General features: G+C 60.2%; 1 protein-coding gene across 2 annotated transcripts in view; it reads right to left on the bottom strand.

Annotated features, from left to right (window-relative positions):
* The window catches only part of LOC140418355 (ephrin type-A receptor 7-like), a 906389-nt gene extending 891655 nt beyond the window's left edge, over positions 1–14734 (bottom strand). For both annotated transcript variants that reach the window (XM_072501830.1, XM_072501826.1), the window contains exon 1: positions 14452–14734. In XM_072501830.1, the coding sequence (XP_072357931.1) occupies positions 14452–14542 (91 nt within the window). In that variant the 5' untranslated portion in view covers positions 14543–14734. The remainder of the gene's footprint in view (positions 1–14451) is intronic.
* Positions 14735–22012: the final 7278 nt, after the last annotated feature.

Here is a 22012-nt window from a genome sequence, read left to right on the forward strand (position 1 = left end):
GCGGTGAGAGAGTGGAGTGGGGGTGGGGAGAGCGAGGAGTGGGGGCGGGGAGAGAGGGAGTGGGGGGGCGGGGAGAGCGAGGAGAGGGGGCGGGAGGGAGCGGAGAGGGGGGCGAGGAGAGCGAGGAGTGGGGGGGCGGGGAGAGCGAGGAGTGGGGAGCGGGGAGAGCGAGGAGAGTGGGGCGGAGAGAGAGGAGAGGGGGCGGGGAGGGGGGGGGAGAGTAGGGCGGGGAGGGGGGAGAGAAAGGCGGGGGGGGCGGGGAGAGGGAGGGGCGAGGAGAGGGGGGCGGGGAGAGGGGGGCAGGGATAGGAGGGCAGGGAGAGGGGGGCAGGGAGAGGGGGGCAGGGAGAAGGGCGTGGGGAGAGGGGCGTGGGGAGAGGGGAGGGGTTGCGGACAGGGGTGTTGCGGAGAGGGGGGTGGGAGAGTGGGGGCGGGGAGAAGGGGGTTGGGGAAAGGGAGGGGAGAGAGGGTTGGGGAGAAAGGGGCGGAGAGAGGGGCGGGGAGAGGGGGTCAGGGAGGGGGGTGGGGAGGCGGGAGAGGGGGAGGCGGAAGTGGGCGCTGGGGAGAGTGGAGGGGGATGGGGAGAGGGGCGTGGGGAGAGGGGGAGAGAGGAGAGGAGAGGGGGGCGGGTAGAGAGAGGAGAGAGGGGGGGAGAGATGGGCGGGGAGAGAGGGGGGCGGGGAGAGGGGCGTGAAGAGAGGGGCATGAAGAGAGGGGGTGGGGAGAGGGATGGGGGGTGGGGAGAGGTGGGGGGCGGGGAGTCGGGGGCGTGGAGAGGGGTGTGGGGTGAGTGTGGGGGCAGGGAGAGGGGGTGGGGATAGGGGGGGTAGAGGGGGATGGGGAGAAGGGGGAGTGGGGAGGGGGGGTGGGGAGAGGGGGAGTGGGGAGACGGGGGGCGGGGAGTGGGGCAGGGGTAGAGAGGAGGGGGGGCAGGGAGTGGGGCAGGGAGTGGGGCAGGGATAGAGAGGAGGGGGGGGGAGGGGAGAGAGAGGTGAGGGGGGCGGGGAGAGAGAGGTGAGGGGGGCGGGGAGAGAGAGGTGAGGGGGCGGGGAGAGAGAGGTGACGGGGTCGGGGAGAGAGAGGAGAGGGGGTCGGGGAGAGGGGGAGGGCGGGGAGAGGTGCGCGGGGAGAGGGGGGTGGGCAGAGGGGGTCGGGGAGAGGGGGCCGGGGAGAGGGGGGCGGGAAGAGAGGGGGCGGGATGAGAGGGGACGGGGAGAGGGGGGCGGGGAGAGGGCGGCGGGGAGAGGGGGAGGCGGGAAGAGGGCGTGTGGAGAGTGGGGTGGGGACAGGGGGACGGGGAGACGGGGGCAGGGAGAGGCAAGAGAGAGGGGCGGGGAGAGGGTCGAGGATAGGGGGAAGGGGAGAGGGGGGCGGGGAGAGAGAGGAGAGGGGGACGGGGAGAGGGGGTCGGGGAGATGGTCGGTGAGAGTGGGAGGGGGGTAGAGGGGGCGGGGAGAGGGGGGGGGCATGGAGAGGGAGGCGGGGAGAGGGGGGGCGGGGACAAGGGGGCGGAGAGAGGGGGTAGAGGGGGGCGGGGAGAGGGAGGAGAGGGGGGTGGGGAGAGGAAGGAGAGGGGGGCGGGGAGAGGGAGAGGGGACGTGAGGGCAGGGAGAGGGGATGAAGGAGGAGGGGAGTGGGAGGAGAGGGGGGTGGGGAGAGGGAGGAAAGGGGGGCGGGGAGAGGGAGGAGAGGGGAGCGGGGAGAGGGAGGAGAGTGGGCGGGGAGAGGGAGGGGCGGGGAGAGGGGGGCGGGGAGTGTGGGGTGGGGAGAGAGGGAGGGGGGTAGGGAATGAGGGATGGGGTAGAGAGAGAGGGAGGGGGTCGAGAGAGAGGGAGGGTGGTAGGGAGAGAGGGAGGGGGGTTGGGTGAGAGGGAGGGGGTAGGGTGAGAGGGAGGGGCTAGGGAGAGTGGGAGGGGGGTAGGGAGTGAGGGAGGGTCGTAGGGAGAGAGGGAGGGGGTAGGGAGCGTGGGAGGGGGTAGGGAGAGGGAGGGGGGTAGGGAGAGAGGGAGGGGAGTTGGGAGAGAGGGAGGGGGGTTGGGAGAAGGAGAGGGTCGTAGGGAGAGAGGGAGGGTCGTAGGGAGAGAGGGAGGGGGTTGGGAGTGAGGGAGGATCGTAGGGAGGGAGGGGGGTTGGAGAGAGGGAGGGGGTAGGGAGAGTGGGAGGGGGGTAGGGAATGAGGGAGGGGGTAGAGAGAGAGGGAGGGGGTCGAGAGAGAGGGAGGGTGGTAGGGAGAGAGGGAGGGGGGTTGGGTGAGAGGGAGGGGGGTTGGGTGAGAGGGAGGGGGTAGGGTGAGAGGGAGGGGGGTAGGGAGTGAGGGAGGGTCGTAGGGAGAGAGGGAGGGGGTAGGGAGCGTGGGAGGGGGTAGGGAGAGGGGGGGGGTTAGGGAGAGAGGGAGGGGAGTTGGGAGAGAGGGAGGGGGGTTGGGAGAGGGAGAGGGTCGTAGGGAGAGAGGGAGGGTCGTAGGGAGAGAGGGAGGGGGTTGGGAGTGAGGGAGGATCGTAGGGAGGGAGGGGGGTTGGGAGAGAGGGAGGGGGTAAGGAGAGTGGGAGGGGGGTAGGGAGAGAGGGAGAGGGGTAGGGAGAGAGGGAGGGGGTTAGGGAGTGAGGGAGGGTCGTAGGGAGAGAGGGAGGGGGGTTGGGAGAGAGGGAGGGGGTAGGGAGAGTGGGAGGGGGTAGGGAGAGAGGGAGAGGGGTAGAGAGAGAGTGAAGGGTAGGGAGAGAGATGGGGGGTAGGGAGAATGTGGGGAGGATAGAGAGCGCGCAGGAGGATAGAGAGAGAGCGCAGGAGGATAGAGAGAGAGCGCAGGAGGATAGAGAGAGAGAGCGCTGGAGGATACAGAGAGCGAGCGCAGGAGGATAGAGAGAAGAGCGCAGGAGGATGGAGAGAGAGAGCGCAGGAGGATAGAGAGAGAGTGCAGGAGGATAGAGAGAGAGAGCGCAGGAGGATAGAGACAGCGCAGGAGGATAGAGAGCGCAGGAGGATGGAGAGAGAGAGCGCGCAGGAGGATAGAGAGAGAGAGCGCAGGAGGATAGAGAGAGAGCGCAGCAGGATAGAGAGAGAGCGCAGGAGGATATAGAGAGGGAGCGCAGGAGGACAGAGAGAGAGAGCGCAGGAGGATAGAGAGAGACAGCGCAGGAGGATAGAGAGAGACAGCGCAGGAGGATAGAGAGAGACAGCGCAGGAGGATAGAGACAGCGCAGGAGGATAGAGACAGACAGCGCAGGAGGATAGAGAGAGAGAGCGCAGGAGCATAGAGAGGGAGCGCAGGAGCATAGAGAGAGAGCGCAGGAGCATAGAGAGAGAGCGCAGGAGGATAGAGAGAGAGCGCAGGAGGATAGAGAGAGGGAGCGCAGGAGGACAGAGAGAGAGCGCAGGAGGACAGAGAGAGAGAGCGCAGGGGGATAGAGAGAGAGAGCGCAGGAGGATAGAGAGAGAGCACAGGAGGATAGAGAGAGAGAGCGCAGGAGGATAGAGAGAGAGAGCGCAGGAGGATAGAGAGAGAGAACGCAGGAGGATAGAGAGAGAGAGCGCAGGAGGATAGGGAGAGCGCAGGAGGATAGAAAGAGCGCAGGTGGATAGAGAGAGCACAGGGGGATAGAGAGAGCGCAGGGGGATAGAGAGAGCGCGGGGGATACAGCGCGTGGGAGGATAGAGAGTGCGCGGGGGGATAGAGAGAGCGCGGTGGAGGATAGAAAGAGCGCAGGAGTATAGAGAGAGCGCACAGGGGATAGAGAAAGTGCAAGTAGAGGGTGTGGAGTGATAGAGTGAGGGGAAGTGAGAGAGCATTGAGTGATAGAACGCAGAAAATAGAAAGAGTGCGAAGTGATAGAAAGAGCATGGAGGGATAGAGGGAGAGCGGGATAGAGAATGGGGGATAGGGAGAATGTGTGGGGATAGAGAGCGTGCAGGAGGATAGAACGAGTGAGCGCAGGAGGATAGAGAAAGCGCAGGAGGATAGAGAGAACGCAGGAGGATAGGGAGAGCGCAGGAGGATAGGGAGAGCGCAGGAGGATAGGGAGAGCGCAGGAGGATAGGGAGAGAGTGCGCAGGAGGATAGGGAGAGAGCACGCAGGAGGATAGAGAGAGAGCGCGCAGGAGGATAGAGAGAGAGCGCGCAGGAGGATAGAGAGAGAGCGAGCAGGAGGATAGAGAGCGCGCAGGGGGATAGAGAGAGAGCGCGCAGGAGGATAGAGAGAGAGAGAGAGCGCAGGAGGAGAGAGAGAGCGCGCAGGAGGATAGAGAGAGGGCAGGAGGATAGAGAGAGGGCAGGGGGATAGAGAAAGGGCAGGGGGATAGAGAGAGCGCAGGAGGATAGAGAGAGCGCGGGGGGATAGAGAGAGCGCGGGGGGATAGAGAGAGCGCGGGGGGCTAGAGAGAGCGCGGTGGGATAGAGAGCGCGGGGGTATAGAGAGAGCGTGGGGGGATAGAGAGAGCGTGGGGGGATAGAGAGAGCGCGGTGGGATAGAGAGCGCGGGGGGATAGGGAGAGCGCGGGGGGATAGGGAGAGCGCGGGGGGATAGGGAGAGCGCGGGGGGATAGGGAGAGTATGGGGGGATAGGGAGAGCGCGCGGGGATTGGGAGAGCGTACGGGGATAGGGAGAGCGCGGGGGGGTCGGGAGAGCGCGGGGGTAGGGAGAGCGCGGGGTGGATAGGGAGAGCGCGGGGGGGATAGGGAGAGCGCGGGGGGATAGAGAGAGAGAGCGCAGGAGGATAGGGAGAGCGTAGGAGGATAGAGAGAGCGCAGGAGGATAGAGAGAGTGCGGGGGTAGGGAGAGCGCGGGTGGGTAGGGAGGGCGCGAGGGGATAGGGAGAGCGCGGGGGGGTTAGGGAGAGCGCGGGGGGGATAGGGAGAGCGCGGAGGGGATAGGGAGAGCGCGGAGGGGATAGGGAGAGCGCGGGGGGGAGAGGGAGAACGCGGTGGGGAGAGGAAGAGCGCGGGGGGGGGGAGAGGGAGAGCGCGGGGGGGAGAGGGAGAGCTCAGGGGGAGAGGGAGAGCACAGGGGGAGAGGGAGAGCGCAGGGGGAGAGGGCGAGCGCAGGGGGAGAGGGAGAGCGCAGGGGAGGGAGAGCGCAGGGGGAGAGGGCGAGCGCAGGGGGAGAGGGCGAGCGCAGGGGGAGAGGGCGAGCGCAGGGGGAGAGGGAGAGCGCAGGGGGAGAGGGAGAGCACAGGGGGAGAGGGAGAGCGCAGGGGGAGAGGGAGAGCGCAGGGGGAGATGGAGAGCTCAGGGGAGAGGGAGAGCGCAGGGGAGTGGGCGAGCGCAGTGGGAGAGGGAAAGCGCAGGGGGAGAGGCAGAGCGCAGGGGGAGAGGGAGAGCGCAGGGGGAGAGGAAGAGCTCAGGGGAGAGGGAGAGCGCAGGGGGCGAGGGAGAGCGCAGGAGGAGAGGGAGAGCGCAGGAGGATAGGGAGAGCGCGGGGGGATAGGGAGTGCGCGGGGGATAGGGAGAGCGCGGGGGGACAGGGAGTGCGCGCGGGATAGGGAGAGCGCGGGGGGGACAGGGAGAGCGCGGGGGGTAGGGAGAGCGCAGGGGTAGGGAGAGCGCGGGGGGTAGGGAGAGCGCGGGTGGGTAGGGAGAGCGCGGGGGGATAGGGAAAGCGCGGGGGGGGATAGGTAGAGCGCGGGGGGGATAGGGAGAGCGCGGGGGGGATAGAGAGAGAGCGCAGGAGGATAGAGAGAGCGCAGGAGGATATAGAGAGCGCAGGAGGATAGAGAGAGCGCAGGAGGATAGAGAGAGCGCGGGGGTAGGGAGAGCGCGGGTGGGTAGGGAGAGCGCGAGGGGATAGGGAGAGCGCGGGGGATAGGGAGAGCGCGGGGGGATAGGGCGAGCACGGAGGGGATAGGGAGAGCGCGGGAGGATAGGGAGAGCGCGGGGGGAGAGGGAGAACGAGGGGGTGGAGAGGGAGAGCGCGGGGGGGAGAGAGAGAGCGCGGGGGGGAGAGGGAGAGCGCGGGGGGGAGAGGGAGAGCGCGGGGGAGAGGGAGAGCGCGGGGGGAGAGGGAGAACGAGGGGGTGGAGAGGGAGAGCGCGGGGGGGAGAGAGAGAGCGCGGGGGGGAGAGGGAGAGCGCGGGGGGAGAGGGAGAACGAGGGGGTGGAGAGGGAGAGCGCGGGGGGGAGAGAGAGAGCGCGGGGGGGAGAGGGAGAGCGCGGGGGGGAGAGGGAGAGCGCGGGGGGGAGAGGGAGAGCGCGGGGGAGAGGGAGAGCACAGTGGGAGAGGGAGAGCGCAGGGGGAGAGGGAGAGCGCAGGGGGAGAGGGCCGAGCGCAGGGGGAGAGAGCGAGCGCAGGGGGAGGGAGAGCGCAGGGGGAGAGGGCGAGCGCAGGGGGAGAGGGCAAGCGCAGGGGGAGAGGGAGAGCGCAGGGGGAGAGGGAGAGCGCAGGGTGAGAGGGAGAGCGCAGGGGAGAGGGTAAGCGCAGGGGGAGAGGCAGAGCGCAGGGGGAGAGGGAGACCGCAGGGGGAGAGGGAGAACGCAGGGGGATAGCGAGAGTGCAGGGGGAGAGAAAGAGCTCAGGGGAGAGAGAGCGCAGGGGGAGAGGGAGAGTGCAGGGGGAGAGGAAGAGCGCAGGGGGGAGAGGGAGAGCGCAGGGGGAGAGGGAGAGCGCAGGGGAGAGGGAGAGCGCGGGGGGAGAGGGGAGAGCGTGTGGGGAGAGAAAGAGCGCGGGGGGATAGGGAGAGCGCGGGGGGATAGGAGAGCGCGGGGGATAGGGAGTGCGCGGGGGCATAGGGAGAGCGCGGGGGGACAGGGAGAGCGCGGGGCGACAGGGAGAGCGCGGGGGGGTAGGAAGAGCGCGGGGGGTAGGGAGAGCGCGGGTGGGTAGGGAGAGCGCGGGGGGGATAGGGAGAGCGCGGGGGGGACAGGGAGAGCGCGGGGGGCACAGGGAGAGCGCGGGGGGATACGGCGAGCGCGGGGGGATAGGGAGAGCGCGGCGGGATAGGGAGAGCGCGGGGGGATAGGGAGAGTGCGGGGGGATAGGGAGAGCGCGGGGGGAGAGGGAGAACGCGGGGGGAGAGGGAGAGAGGGGGAGAGGGAGAGCTCAGGGGGAGAGGGACAGCACAGGGGGAGAGGGAGAGCGAGGGGGAGAGGGAGAGCGTAGGGGGAGAGGGAGTGCGTAGGGGGAGAGGGACAGCGTAGGGGGAGAGGGAGAGCGCAGGGGGAGGGGGAGAGCACGGGGGGAGAGGAAGTGCACAGTGGGAGTAGGAGAGCGCAGTGGGAGGGAGAGCGCAGGTGGAGAGGGCGAGCGCAGGGGGAGAGGGAGAGCGCAGGGGGAGATGGAGAGCGCGGGGGGATAGAGAGAGAGAGCGCAGGAGGATAGGGAGAGCGTAGGAGGATAGAGAGAGCGCAGGAGGATAGAGAGAGCACAGGAGGATAGAGAGAGTGCGGGGGTAGGGAGAGCGCGGGTGGGTAGGGAGGGCGCGAGGGGATAGGGAGAGCGCGGGTGGGTTAGGGAGAGCGCGGGGGGGATAGGGAGAGCGCGGAGGGGATAGGGAGAGCGTTGAGGGGATAGGGAGAGCGCGGGGGGGAGAGGGAGAACGCGGTGGGGAGAGGGAGAGCGCGGGGGGGGGAGAGGGAGAGCACGGGGGGAGAGGGAGAGCACAGGGGGAGAGGGAGAGCGCAGGGGGAGAGGGAGAGCGCAGGGGAGGGAGAGAGCGCAGGGGGAGAGGGAGAGCACAGTGGGAGAGGGAGAGCGCAGGGGGAGAGGGAGAATGCAGGGGGAGAGGGAGAGCACAGGGGGAGAGGGCGAGCGCAGGGGGAGAGGGCGAGCGCAGGGGAGGGAGAGCGCAGGGGGAGAGGGCGAGCGCAGGGGGAGAGGGCGAGCGCAGGGGGAGAGGGCGAGCGCAGGGGGAGAGGGAGAGCGCAGGGGGAGAGGGAGAGCGCAGGGGGAGAGGGAGAGCGCAGGGGGAGAGGGAGAGCGCAGGGGGAGAGGGAGAGCGCAGGGGGAGAGGGAGAGCGCAGGGGGAGATGGAGAGCTCAGGGGAGAGGGAGAGCGCAGGGGAGAGGGCGAGCGCAGGGGAGAGGGAGAGGCAGGAGAGAGGGCGAGTGCAGGGGGAGAGGGAAAGCGCAGGGGGAGAGGCAGAGCGCAGGGGGAGAGGGAGAACGCAGGGGGAGAGGAAGAACGCAGGGGGAGAGGAAGAGCGCAGGGGGAGAGGGAGAGCGCAGGGGGAGAGGGAGAGCGCAGGGGGAGAGGGAGAGCGCGGGGGAGAGGAAGAGCGCAGGAGGATAGGGAGAGCGTAGGAGGATAGAGAGAGCGCAGGAGGATAGAGAGAGCACAGGAGGATAGAGAGAGTGCGGGGGTAGGGAGAGCGCGGGTGGGTAGGGAGGGCGCGAGGGGATAGGGAGAGCGCGGGTGGGTTAGGGAGAGCGCGGGGGGGATAGGGAGAGCGCGGAGGGGATAGGGAGAGCGTTGAGGGGATAGGGAGAGCGCGGGGGGGAGAGGGAGAACGCGGTGGGGAGAGGGAGAGCGCGGGGGGGGAGAGGGAGAGCACGGGGGGAGAGGGAGAGCACAGGGGGAGAGGGAGAGCGCAGGGGGAGAGGGAGAGCGCAGGGGAGGGAGAGAGCGCAGGGGGAGAGGGAGAGCACAGTGGGAGAGGGAGAGCGCAGGGGGAGAGGGAGAATGCAGGGGGAGAGGGAGAGCACAGGGGGAGAGGGCGAGCGCAGGGGGAGAGGGCGAGCGCAGGGGAGGGAGAGCGCAGGGGGAGAGGGCGAGCGCAGGGGGAGAGGGCGAGCGCAGGGGGAGAGGGCGAGCGCAGGGGGAGAGGGAGAGCGCAGGGGGAGAGGGAGAGCGCAGGGGGAGAGGGAGAGCGCAGGGGGAGAGGGAGAGCGCAGGGGGAGAGGGAGAGCGCAGGGGGAGAGGGAGAGCGCAGGGGGAGAGGGAGAGCGCAGGGGGAGATGGAGAGCTCAGGGGAGAGGGAGAGCGCAGGGGAGAGGGCGAGCGCAGGGGAGAGGGAGAGGCAGGAGAGAGGGCGAGTGCAGGGGGAGAGGGAAAGCGCAGGGGGAGAGGCAGAGCGCAGGGGGAGAGGGAGAACGCAGGGGGAGAGGAAGAACGCAGGGGGAGAGGAAGAGCGCAGGGGGAGAGGGAGAGCGCAGGGGGAGAGGGAGAGCGCAGGGGGAGAGGGAGAGCGCGGGGGAGAGGAAGAGCGCAGGGGGCGAGGGAGAGCGCAGGGGGACAGGGAGAGCGCAGGGGGACAGGGAGAGCGCAGGGTGACAGGGTGTGCTCAGGGGGACAGGGAACGCGCATGGGGACAGGGAGAGCGCAGGGGACAGGAGAGCGCTGGGGGACAGGGAGAGCGCAGGGGGACAAGGAGAGCGCAGGGGGACAGGGAGAGCGCAGGGGGACAGGGAGAGCGCAGGGGGACAGGGAGAGCGCAGGGGGACAGGGAGAGCGCAGGGGGACAGGGAGAGCGCAGGGTGACAGGGAGAGCGCAGGGTGACAGGGAGAGCGCAGGGGGACAGGGAGAGGGCAGGGGGACAGGGAGAGGGCAGGGGGACAGGGAGAGGGCAGGGGGACAGGGAGAGGGCAGGGGGACAGGGAGACGCAGGGGGACAGGGAGAGCGCAGGGGGACAGGGAGAGCGCAGGGAGACAGGGAGAGCGCAGGGGGACAGGGAGAGCGCAGCGGGAGAGAGAGCGCAGAGGGACAGAGAGCGCAGGGGACAGAGAGCGCAGGGGACAGAGAGCGCAGGGGGACAGAGAGAGCGCAGGGGGACAGAGAGAGCGCAGGGGGACAGGGAGAGCGCAGGGGGACAGGGAGAGCCCAGGGTGACAGGGTGAGCTCAGGGGGACAGGGAACGCGCAGGGGACAGGGAGAGCGCTGGGGGACAGGGAGAGCGCTGGGGGACAGGGAGAGCGCAGGGGGACAGGGGGAGCGCAGGGCAACAGGGGGAGCGCAGTGGGACAGGGAGAGCGCAGGGGGACAGGGAGAGCGCAGGGGACAGGGTGAGCGCAGGGGGACAGGGAGAGTGCAGGGGGACAGGGAGAGCGCAGGGGGACAGGGAGAGCGCAGGGGGACAGGGAGAGCGCAGGGGGACAGGGAGAGTGCAGGGGGACTGGGAGAGCGCAGGTGGACTGGGAGAGCGCAGGGGGACAGGGAGAGCGCAGGGGAACAGGGAGAGGGCAGGGGGACAGGGAGAGGGCAGGGGGTCAGGGAGAACGCAGGGGGACAGGGAGAGCGCAGGGGGACAGGGAGAGCGCAGGGAGACAGGGAGAGCACAGAGGGACAGGGAGAGCGCAGCGGGAGAGAGAGCGCAGGGGGAGAGGGCGAGCGCAGGGGGAGAGGGCGAGCGCAGGGGGAGGGAGAGCGCAGGGGGAGAGGGCGAGCGCAGGGGGAGAGGGCGAGCGCAGGGGGAGAGGGCGAGCGCAGGGGGAGAGGGCGAGCGCAGGGGGAGAGGGAGAGCGCAGGGGGAGAGGGAGAACGCAGGGGGAGAGAGAGAATGCAGGGGGAGAGGGAGAACGCAGGGGGAGAGAAAGAGCTCAGGGGAGAGGGAGAGCGCAGGGGGAGAGGGAGAGCGCAGGGGGAGAGGAAGAGCGCAGGGGGAGAGGAAGAGCGCAGGGGGAGAGGGAGAGCGCAGGGGGAGAGGGAGAGCGCAGGGGGAGAGGGAGAGCGCGGGAGGAGAGGGAGAGCGCAGGGGGAGAGGGTAAGCGCAGGGGGAGAGGCCGAGCGCAGGAGGAGAGGGAGAACGCAGGGGGAGAGAGAGAACGCAGGGGGAGAGGGAGAACGCAGGGGGAGAGAAAGAGCTCAGGGGAGAGGGAGAGCGCAGGGGGAGAGGGAGAGCGCAGGGGGAGAGGAAGAGCGCAGGGGGAGAGGGAGAGCGCGGGAGGAGAGTGAGAGCGCAGGTGGAGAGGGTAAGCGCAGGGGGAGAGGCAGAGCGCAGGGGGAGAGGGAGACCGCAGGGGGAGAGGGAGAACGCAGGGGGAGAGGGAGAGCGCAGGGGGAGAGAAAGAGCTCAGGGGAGAGAGAGTGCAGGGGGAGAGGGAGAGTGCAGGGGGAGAGGAAGAGCGCAGGGGGAGAGGGAGAGCGCAGGGGGAGAGGGAGAGCGCGGGGGGAGAGGGAGAGCGCGGGGGGAGAGGGAGAGCGTGGGGGGAGAGGGAGAGCGCGGGGGGATAGGGAGAGCGCGGGGGGATAGGGAGTGCGCGGGGGCATAGGGAGAGCGCGGGGGGAGAGAGAGAACGCAGGGGGAGAGGGAGAACGCAGGGGGAGAGAAAGAGCTCAGGGGAGAGGGAGAGCGCAGGGGGAGAGGGAGAGCGCAGGGGGAGAGGAAGAGCGCAGGGGGAGAGGGAGAGCGCGGGAGGAGAGTGAGAGCGCAGGTGGAGAGGGTAAGCGCAGGGGGAGAGGCAGAGCGCAGGGGGAGAGGGAGACCGCAGGGGGAGAGGGAGAACGCAGGGGGAGAGGGAGAGCGCAGGGGGAGAGAAAGAGCTCAGGGGAGAGAGAGTGCAGGGGGAGAGGGAGAGTGCAGGGGGAGAGGAAGAGCGCAGGGGGAGAGGGAGAGCGCAGGGGGAGAGGGAGAGCGCGGGGGGAGAGGGAGAGCGCGGGGGGATAGGGAGAGCACGGGGGGATAGGGAGTGCGCGGGGGCATAGGGAGAGCGCGGGGGGACAGGGAGAGCGCGGGGGGGTAGGAAGAGCGCGGGGGGTAGGGAGAGCGCGGGTGGGTAGGGAGAGCGCGGGGGGGATAGGGAGAGCGCGGGGGGGACAGGGAGAGCACGGGGGGCACAGGGAGAGCGCGGGGGGATACGGCGAGTGCGGGGGGATAGGGAGAGCACGGCGGGATAGGGACAGCGCGGGGGGATAGGGAGAGCGTGGGGGGATAGGGAGAGCGCGGGGGGGAGAGGGAGAGCGCGGGGGAGAGGGAGAGCTCAGGGGGAGAGGGAGAGCACAGGGGGACAGGGAGAGCGCAGGGGGACAGGGAGAGCGCAGGGGGACAGGGAGAGCGCAGGGGGACAGGGAGAGCGCAGGGTGACAGGGAGAGCGCAGGGGGACAGGGAGAGCGCAGGGGGACAGGGAGAGCGCAGGGGGACAGGGAGAGCGCAGGGGGACAGGGAGAGCGCAGGGGGACAGGGAGAGCGCAGGGGGACAGGGAGAGCGCAGGGGGACAGGGAGAGCGCAGGGGGACAGGGAGAGGGCAGGGGGACAGGGAGAGGGCAGGGGGACAGGGAGAGGGCAGGGGGACAGGGAGAGGGCAGGGGGACAGGGAGAACGCAGGGGGACAGGGAGAGCGCAGGGGGACAGGGAGAGCGCAGTTAGACAGGGAGAGCGCAGGGGGACAGGGAGAGCGCAGCGGGAGAGAGAGCGCAGGGGGACAGAGAGCGCAGGGGACAGAGAGCGCAGGGGACAGAGAGCGCAGGGGGACAGAGAGAGCGCAGGGGGACAGGGAGAGCGCAGGGGGACAGGGAGAGCGCAGGGGGACAGGGAGAGCGCAGGGGGACAGGGAGAGCGCAGGGGGACAGGGAGAGCGCAGGGGGACAGGGAGAGCGCAGGGGGACAGAGGGAGCCCAGGGTGACAGGGTGAGCTCAGGGGGACAGGGAACGCGCAGGGGGACAGGGAACGCGCAGGGGACAGGGAGAGCGCTGGGGGACAGGGAGAGCGCTGGGGGACAGGGAGAGCGCAGGGGAGGGGGAGCGCAGGGCGACAGGGGGAGCGCAGGGGGACAGGGAGAGCGCAGGGGGACAGGGAGAGCGCAGGGGACAGGGTGAGCGCAGGGGACAGGGTGAGCGCAGGGGACAGGGTGAGCGCAGGGGACAGGGTGAGCGCAGGGGGACAGGGAGAGCGCAGGGGGACAGTGAGAGCGCAGAGGGACAGGGAGAGCGCAGGGAGACAGGGAGAGCGCAGGGGGACAGGGAGAGCGCAGGGGGACTGGGAGAGCGCAGGTGGACTGGGAGAGCGCAGGGGGACAGGGAGAGCGCAGGGGAACAGGGAGAGGGCAGGGGGACAGGGAGAGGGCAGGGGGTCAGGGAGAACGCAGGGGGACAGGGAGAGCGCAGGGGGACAGGGAGAGCGCAGGGAGACAGGGAGAGCGCAGGGGGACAGGGAGAGCGCAGCGGGAGAGAGAGCGCAGGGGGACAGAGAGCGCAGGGGACAGAGAGCGCAGGGGACAGAGAGCGCAGGGGGACAGAGAGAGCACAGGGGGACAGAGAGAGCGCAGGGGGACAGAGAGAGCGCAGAGGGACAGAGAGAGCGCAGGGGGACAGAGAGAGCGCAGGGGGACAGAGAGAGCGCAGGGGGACAGTGGGAGCGCAGGGGGACAGAGAGAGCGCAGGGGGACAGAGAGAGCGCAGGGGCCAGAGAGAGCGCAGGGGGAGAGGGAGAGCGCAGCGGGAGAGGAAGAGCGCAGGGGGAGAGGAAGAGCGCAGGGGGACACAGAGCGCAGGGGGACAGAGAGAGCGCAGTGGGACAGAGCGAGCGCAGGGGGACAGAGCGAGCGCAGGGGGACAGTGCGAGCGCAGGGGGACAGAGGGAGCAAATCGGGATAGAGAGAGAGTGGAGGGACAGAGAGAGCGCGGTGGATAGAGAGGGCGCGGGGGATAGAGATGGCGCGGGGGATAGAGAAAGTGCAGGGGGATAGAGAGAGTGCGGGGGATAGAGAGAGCCTGGGGAAAATAGAGGGTGCGGGGGTTATAGAGGGTGTGGGGGGATAGAGAGAGTGCAGGGGGATAGAGAGGATGCGGAGGGATAGAGAGAGTTTCAGTGGGGTACAGAAATATTGATGATAGAGACATAGTGGGGTTAGAGATCAGGGGGATAGAGGGAGAGAATGAGAGGGTAGAGAGAAGGGGACCGAGAGAGTGGTGCGATAGAGAGAGGGGGAATAGAGAGAGAGTAGGGGATAGAAAGGGTGGGGGGATAGAAAGAGATGGGGATAGAGGGAGAGTGGGGATAGATAGAGTTAATGGGGATAGTCAGAAAGTGGGGATAGAGAGGCGGATAGCGAGGAGTGGGGGATAGAGAGACTGGAGATAAATAATGAGGGGGACAGAGAAGCCGGTCTAGAGCGAGTGGGGAGAGCGAGGATAGTGAGAGCATGGGGATAGAGAGAGTTGGATAAATAGAGGGAGGTGGGATAAAGAGAGTGGGGAAAAAATAAAGGGGAATAGAGAGTGGGGGTAGACAGTGAGGGGGAATCGAGTGAGAGTGGGAGATATGTAGCGAGGGATAGAGAGCAGGGATAGCGAGAGAGCAGTGGGATAGAGAGAGGGCTGATATAGATAAAGAGGAGGAATAGAGAGAGGTGGAATAGGGGAGCAAGGAAGAATAAAGGGATAGTTGGGATAGATAATGGGGAGTATATAGAGAGAGGAGAAAGGTGGCATATCGGTCTGCCCTCCCCAATACAGACAGACTTTAGTACAAGAACACTGCGGACCATTCACTCACCCATCACTAGAGCCAGGCTTTCTTCTCCCAACTCCCTGACTTTCCCCTTGTTGCCAACCCCCCGGTTATCTGCCCTCTCTAGCAGGTCGCTCACCTTCGTTAGCAGCGCTCCGGTGACTGTGTCGGAGAAAGTTCAGGAGGACGAGGCAGCAGAAGCGCAGGCGAGCGGTCCCCACGAAAGTCATTTTAATTTCCCGTCCCGACACTGTCCTCTCAGCAGCAACTCCCCTGCTCACTCTATTTAATATCTACTGTTCTGTTTCTCCTCTTGTTCGCTCCAGGTCGGCACTGTCCCTCCTTGTTCTTTATATTTTATAATATTCCTGTATCTGCTCCAATATTATCAACGAGGTGGGAAGCAAAGTGTTCCAGGGAGAGAGAGGGGGAGCTGTGGGCACCTGATTGACAACCCAAAAGGGCCAATGGCAATCCAAACCGGTGCGTTGATTGACGGGGTATTGGCCAATCGGTCAGCCCAATGGGTCAATTAAAGGTGGGTCCAGTCACAGAGGTAGCCAATGGGACCAGGAGGCGTGACCTGTTTGCTGACAGCTCGACCTGCCCTTTCACAAGGATCTCAACCTCCCCGGGAGCAGAAATTGATAATAATTATTATTATGATTGCTGTTAAACGCTCCGCATTCGAGTGGCTGAATATAATTCCATCCAAGCTAATTCACACTATGCGCGTTTTTGTAAAGAAAAACAGACGAGCTGAGAAATGCTGTCACTTCAACAGTTCAATGTGTAAAAGATGGGGGAATTCCTACGTCCAGCACTCGCGTCGAAATGGAACATTTGTGAGTTTAAGCAACAGTCAAATTAAGATCACAAATGCAAAAAACGGGAGAGTAATATTGAATCGTACTCGTGTTGGTAAACTCTCAGAATCCGTCTTTTGCTGTCAAGTTGGTTAGAAATGCTCGGCTTGATCGGGGATGGCCAATTCTTAAAGGCAAGGTGCGTTTGACGAATATGATTTTTAAAAATAAGACAAGTGAATATTAAAAGAACATGCAGCAGCTACGACACAGGGGTGAGGTTTTCAGGGGTTTGATAACCTGCCTCCGCGAACGGCCTGTTAGAAAGGAATGGGAGAGGTATTGTAGCAGAATGGGCAGAAATACAAAAGTTAAAAGAAGGATGCTGGAAATCCGAAATAAGAACCGGACACTGGGCAGGGCAGGCAGCATCTGCGGAGAGTGAGAAAAAAAAAAACGGAGTTGACGCTTCAAGTCTGTTGTGTTCAGAACTGATGGCCAGGTGGAAAGTTGGTTGACAGGGAGGTGAGGGTGACCAGATGGGGCTCAGGCTGGAGAGGGATTGGTCCTGATGTGATCCAGAGGTCAGGCAGCACAACGCGTTGTTACCACACCATGGGTAAGTGCAGTTAATTCCAGCCCCAGAGTCACAACACAAGTGAATTAACCAATAAATCTTATTAAAATACCCAAAGTCTTCGGTCCTTGGATGTCCAACAATTACAGTCACCAGGTTTGTGAGTTTAAACGCAATTGATGTTAAATTATAATACAAACTATAATGAACTATGCAGCAAATACAACTGCTGGACTATTAATTAATAAATACAACTGCTGAACAATTAATTCCTATCTCCCCACTTTAACTCCCCCCCCCCCCCCCCCCCCCCCGCCAACATCTGCAAACACATACAAGACTGACAAACACAGAGAGGTGGACAGGGGTTAAAAAAAATAAGAAAGCATCAAAAGGGAAAAAAGAGTCTTTGTTTCAGATGATGATTTTTAGCACACCTTTCACAGCAAGCTTGCAGGTTAAAGTATTTGTTTGCAGCCTGTACCGGTCTCTGCAGAATCATTCATTAATTCAGATTCTCTGTAGTTTAGAAACGCAGTACTCACAGCTTTTCTGAAGAGGCCCCTTGGCTTCAAATTTGTTTTTAGTTTGTGGTTTGTATTCAATTCTACGTAGTTTCAGGAACACAGCCCTCACAGCAGGCTTTATGAAGAGAGAGTTGGCACTCACGGCAGGCTTTCTGGAGAGAGTTGGCACCCACAACAGGCTTTCTGGAGAGAGAGAGCACTCACAGCAAGCTTTCTGGAGAGAGACATAGTTGGTTCTGCTTCAGTCTTTATCGAGAGAGAAAGCACTCACAGCAGCTTTTCTGGGGAGAGTTTGCACAATCCTACCCCTGGACTGCCAGAATCAAAACTAAATCTCCTTGGTACTCTGAAAAGCAGTCCACTAGAATATAATCCAATCACCACCTGTTACCAGGCAGAGTACATCCTTTTGGACCAATTCATTGGCCACCGGCTAATCAATATAAATGAGTCCCAACCCATCTCTTTCACTGGTGCTGACAAGTCTGTCATCTCCTGATCAATCCAGCTCAGGCTAGCAAAGTGATCTCTGCTGCAACGTCCAGATACGTCTGATTGAATTAAAGATACAGGCTGCTTGCCTTAAAGTGTAATGTTCATTAATTATCCATGGATCAAAATAAGAATGACAAAATAAAAGAAAGGGGAAATAAAGGGAATAAACAAAAAGGACCCTTACAGTGTGCTGTTCTTTATAGCTGTGTGGTTTTCACAGAAGAAACACAATCCCAAAACACACACAATGGGCTGAATGGCTATCTTCAATGCTGTGATCCATAAAATCCACTTGATTGGCACCCCATCCACAAACATTTACTCCTTCCACCAGCGACATACAGTGGCAGCCTGTGTTCCATCTACAAGATGCACTGCAGGAAAATCACCAAAGCTCCTTAGGTCGCACCTTCCAAACATATGGCTTCTACCATCTAGAAAGATACTTGGGAACACCACCATTTGGAAGTTCCCCTCCCAGTCACTCACCATCGTGACTTGGCAATATATCGCCGTTCCGTCACTGTCGCTGCATCATAGTTCTGGAAGTCCCTCCCTAACAGCACTGTAGGTGTACCTACACCACATGGACTCCAGTGGTTCAAGAATGCGGCCCACAACCAACTTCTCAAGGGCAATTAGGAATGGGCAACAAATGCTGGAATAGCCAGTGAAGCCCACATTCCACGAATTAATTGAAAAAATTACAATAAAACCTTCAAGAAAACAAATAAGTTGGTAGATTTGGCAGATGTAACAACATAGATATAGATAACACGTACTGGAGTGCGGTGAAGATTGAATGAACAACAACATTTACTGGACATAATTGGGAACAGACAGCCTTTAAGAGGAACAGGACTTGTAAAAGATGTTCTGGAGGGAAACTTTCAAGGAATAGGAAGGTAGATAACATCAATGCTGGGTGGGTTTAAAATTGGATGGAGTTATTGGAAATTGAAAAGACTGGCACAAGGTAGAGAGATACAGGGGGAAAAAATGACCATGAGCCAAGGACCTATCTCTGAACAGAGCACACATGATGCTGAGGACAGTGACTCAGAATAGAAAAAAGACTTGCATTTATAGAGTACATTTTACAACCTCAGGATATTTCAAAATGCTTCATAATCAATTGCGTACATTTGAAGTAATGTCACTGCTATACCAAACGCATCAGTCAATCTGTGCATAGTAAGGTCACACAAACAGAAATGTGATAATGGCCAGACTGTCTGTTTCTATATTGGGGTAGCAGAGTGGTTAGCACTGCTGCCTCACAGCGTCAAGGACCGGGATTCAATTTTGACCTCAGGTGACTTTGTGTGGAGTGTGCACGTTCTCCCCGTGTCTGCGTGGGTTCCCTCTGGGTGCTCCGGTTTTCTACCATAGCCCAAAGATGTGTAGGTTAGGCGCTCTGGCCATGCTAAATTGGCCCTTAGTGTCTGAAGATGTGCAGGTTAGGTAGGGTTACGGAAATAGGGCGGGGGAGTGGGCCAAGGTATTGTGCTCTTTCAGAGAGTTGGTGCAGGCTTGGTGAGCCAAATGGTCTCCTTCTGCACTGCAGGGAATTTATGATTCTATGATTATGATTCCTTGATATAGTTGAGTGAGGGATTACAGTTTGCCAATATACCAGGAATAAGCCCACTACTCTTCCTTAACATAGTGGCATGGAATCTTTTTTCATTTCTACCTGGAGTCAAGGCAGTGGCTCAGTTTATTGTTTCATCAGGAAAATGGCATGTCCAACACAGAAGTATTCTCTTAGGACTAGACTGAAGTGCTGGTCTAGATTATGCACCCATGTCATGGTCCATTATAAAGAGGACATTAAAGCTTTTGAGAGTATACAGAATGGATTTACCAGAATGTTGCCACAGGTCCAACATTCAACATATAATGGCTATTAAACGTTTGAAACAATTTAAGATACTGGACTTATTTCCAATGAAGCAGAGGAGGATACAAAGAGATTTGATGAAGGTTTTTAATATTTCAAAGGGTTTTGACAGAGTTCATAGTGAAAGACTATTGTTCTGGTCAGTGAGTGAGTGACGAGGGGAAAATCAATTTGAAATGTTCAGCGAATATTGTGAGAACAGCAGAGTAGACGATTTTGCTTTGCATTGCTTTCGCAGCCAGCCAGCATAGACACAATGCCCAAATGTCTTCTTCTGTGCTGTAAAAGTCAATGATTCTTCCATGGTTATATGGATGGCTGGGGGAGTGGGGTCTAAATATGGCTGTTGATCATAATTCAGCTTTGTCTATTAAGTATTACAGTAAAAACATTTTCACCATGCATTTAACTCATACAAAACTGTTTTGTTTTTTGAATGCAAAATTGTGGCAAGCTGTGTATTCTACTCAGTACTCCCTTTTTATAACAATGATTTGACATTTTTCTAAAGGTGGAACTTCATTAAGTTAGTACTTGCAGATGAAGTATTGAACAAGTCCTTAGCTTGAGGTGAGGAATGGGTAAACTGAAAAGTGGAGTGTGTTTAACAGGCTAATGTCATATTAAAGGTGCACAATTTATATAATTGCACCATGTACTTGCAAAGGCATAAAGTACTGTAAACTGTTAAAATGAAGTATATGATAGTATTGCCAATGTTGTAAGGGAATGTGCATTTAACACATGTCTGCATGCTTAACATGTTCTGTGGCTTGTGAGTATATTTCAGGTTATCTATAGATAATAGTAAATATGTTTAATCATGTGTGGAAATTTAGTGATGAATGTATATGTTTAATAGTGCATCAGAATGTTTAATGCATGCATCTTTAATCATGTTTATGTTAATTAGTGATGTGTGTATATGTTTGACCATGCAAATATGATTAATTGTGTGTGTGTTTCGTATGTGTATGTGTATTCAGTGATATCTGTAGCCATTTGGGATGGCCACTTCCCGATTACAAAATGGAAACTTTGCAAAGATTGCAGGGAAAATGGACAATACTGAGAAAACAAGCAGGTTCAGGGTCTGTCTGCATTTTGGAGCTGCAGCTCCCAGACAAGACCAAAACTGCAGGCCCATTAGCATATTAATGGCCCATTTCCGGGAACAAAAGAATAACATTTGAGTAACCGATACTAAGGCAGACACCCCGGCGCCAGAGGAGACCAGAACAAAGCAGGCCAATGGCCACCTAGGACACGCCCAGCCATCAGGGCACCCACCCCTTTATTGGATGAAATCGATAAGGAACGATCGAGAAATGGCCCAATTAATTGGGACGAAGTTCAAGGCTCGCCCAAAAGCGCGCAAATCCCCTTTGGGTATAAGAAGGATCCCCCAAGAGAGAATCGTTCTTTTGGCTCCGCTCTCACCGAGGAGAGACCTGTCCAACAGCTGCACCAGAACAAGTAAGTCCAAGGTCAACGCACGCTACCAGACAGAAGACCTCAGCTGTTCCCCTTCACCACTTTGACCCCAGCAGCCTCAGAACCAAACAACGGCCATTGTTCCTCTGACTGAGTGGGCGCACAAAGCTAAATATAGGCTTTAGCAGTAGTGATAGTTTAGTCTGTAGTATTTGTGCATGAGTATATTTAACTGTGTGTGTAAATAAATGAGCATTTGACTTTGAACTAACTAATTGGTGTATCGAGTCTTTGATCAGCATTCGGTTTGAACCTTGTGGCGGTATCGAAAGATACCTGGCGACTCTAAAGAAAAAGGTAATTAGAATTAAGGAAGGCGACCATATTGACCGCCATATTCAGAGCCAAATAAAGAGCACAAATTAGCAACATTTACTGGCGACTCTGGTGGGACTCGACCTAGAAGTGACCTAGTCACTCCGAGAGAACCCAAATTTGAATTGCAATCCAATTGGAAACAGAAAAACCACAAGTGTGAGAACGATACTGATCAAACCTCCGAGATTCGGAAGTGTGTTATTGCATGCGTACCAACAGGGATATAAGGTACACCTGAGAGATTTTGTTGTGTAAAACTGTCGGGAGTTTTGTATGCAGGAAAATAATGTAAGCAGTACCCGTGTTTACATCACTACTTTATCACCCCCTGTTCCAAATTCAGTAGAGAACCCAGTGATAGAGAGAAAATGGCAATGAAGGCAATGGAACGCCTTATGTACCCCCAGGAATTCGAGGTTGTAGCGACCAGTAGAGTAGGACAGTGTCCCGTATGGGAAGAAGAGATCAGAAAATATCTCAAAGCGAAAGGATGGCCCCTTTGGAGTGAATTCTGCGCCAATGACGAAACAGGTCCCAGGAGTATAGGACATACTTGGTGGGAGAACCTGTCAGAGATTCATAAGAAGAGCTTGGGGAAAGCTCGCAAGCCAATGGCAATCATGTCATGCTTGGCACAATTGTGAGGCAGAGAGGAGGTCGTTAGGACGCTCCGTAGAGAGATTGAGGAGAGAGACAGAAATAGTGAGGGAGCAGTGAGCGAATTTGAGAAGGAGAATAAGGAGTTAAGAGAACAGTTAGCAGCGAGGGACAGAGAGGTGATGATGCCAAGAGGGCACACCAGTCTAATCTCGCCCATTTGAGTAGTTTTCTGACCCAGTACGATAAGGCCTACCAGGACACGCAAAGCGCGGGCTTGGTAAGACAATAAACCGAGCAACAGGTAGAGCAATTGCAGAAACAATGCAATGATTTAAAAGCAGCCCTACGAGCACTCCACACTTCCACAACGAAACAAAGGCAGAGCTCCGTAGATCACACAAAGTGCCGGAAGCAAGTTGCAGAATTGCAATCTCTGCTTTCTGTCCAGAATGGGTTTCAAAGTCCATTTGGACCCCAGTTAGACCAGGAAAACGGCCCTGATTGGCAGGAGTTAAATGAAACTGTCTACAGATACGTACATGGGACATGTACGCAAGAAAAGCCACATAAGTGAAAAGCACCCCAACCCCCGACTGAACAGGCAGAACACACCCCCATGAACCCTGTAACCACACACCGCAGGGCCGCAGCAGAAGGAATCACAGATTTCCTATGTACAACCCCGTTAACGGTGACCCAATTATGGGACGCGTGTGGAAAAATTACACCGTTCCTTTCCACATCAGACCTCCACCAGTTTTTCGCTAGAGTTAAACAACAGGCTACCATGTAGGGCCTGGACGAAAAGGAGCAAGTGAAACTCACAGTTTTAAGCCTCGACCCTTCAGTCGTGGCCGCCCTTCCCGACCCACAGAATGTAGGAGGAGGCACACTCCAAGAAATGCACACAGCGATCCTAGATGCGATCGGCTATAACAGAGGAGACCCGGTAGAAGACCGAAACAAGTGTAGGCAAAAGA

Source organism: Scyliorhinus torazame, chromosome 1 (assembly GCF_047496885.1).
Source record: "Scyliorhinus torazame isolate Kashiwa2021f chromosome 1, sScyTor2.1, whole genome shotgun sequence".
NCBI classification, from domain to species: domain Eukaryota; kingdom Metazoa; phylum Chordata; class Chondrichthyes; order Carcharhiniformes; family Scyliorhinidae; genus Scyliorhinus; species Scyliorhinus torazame.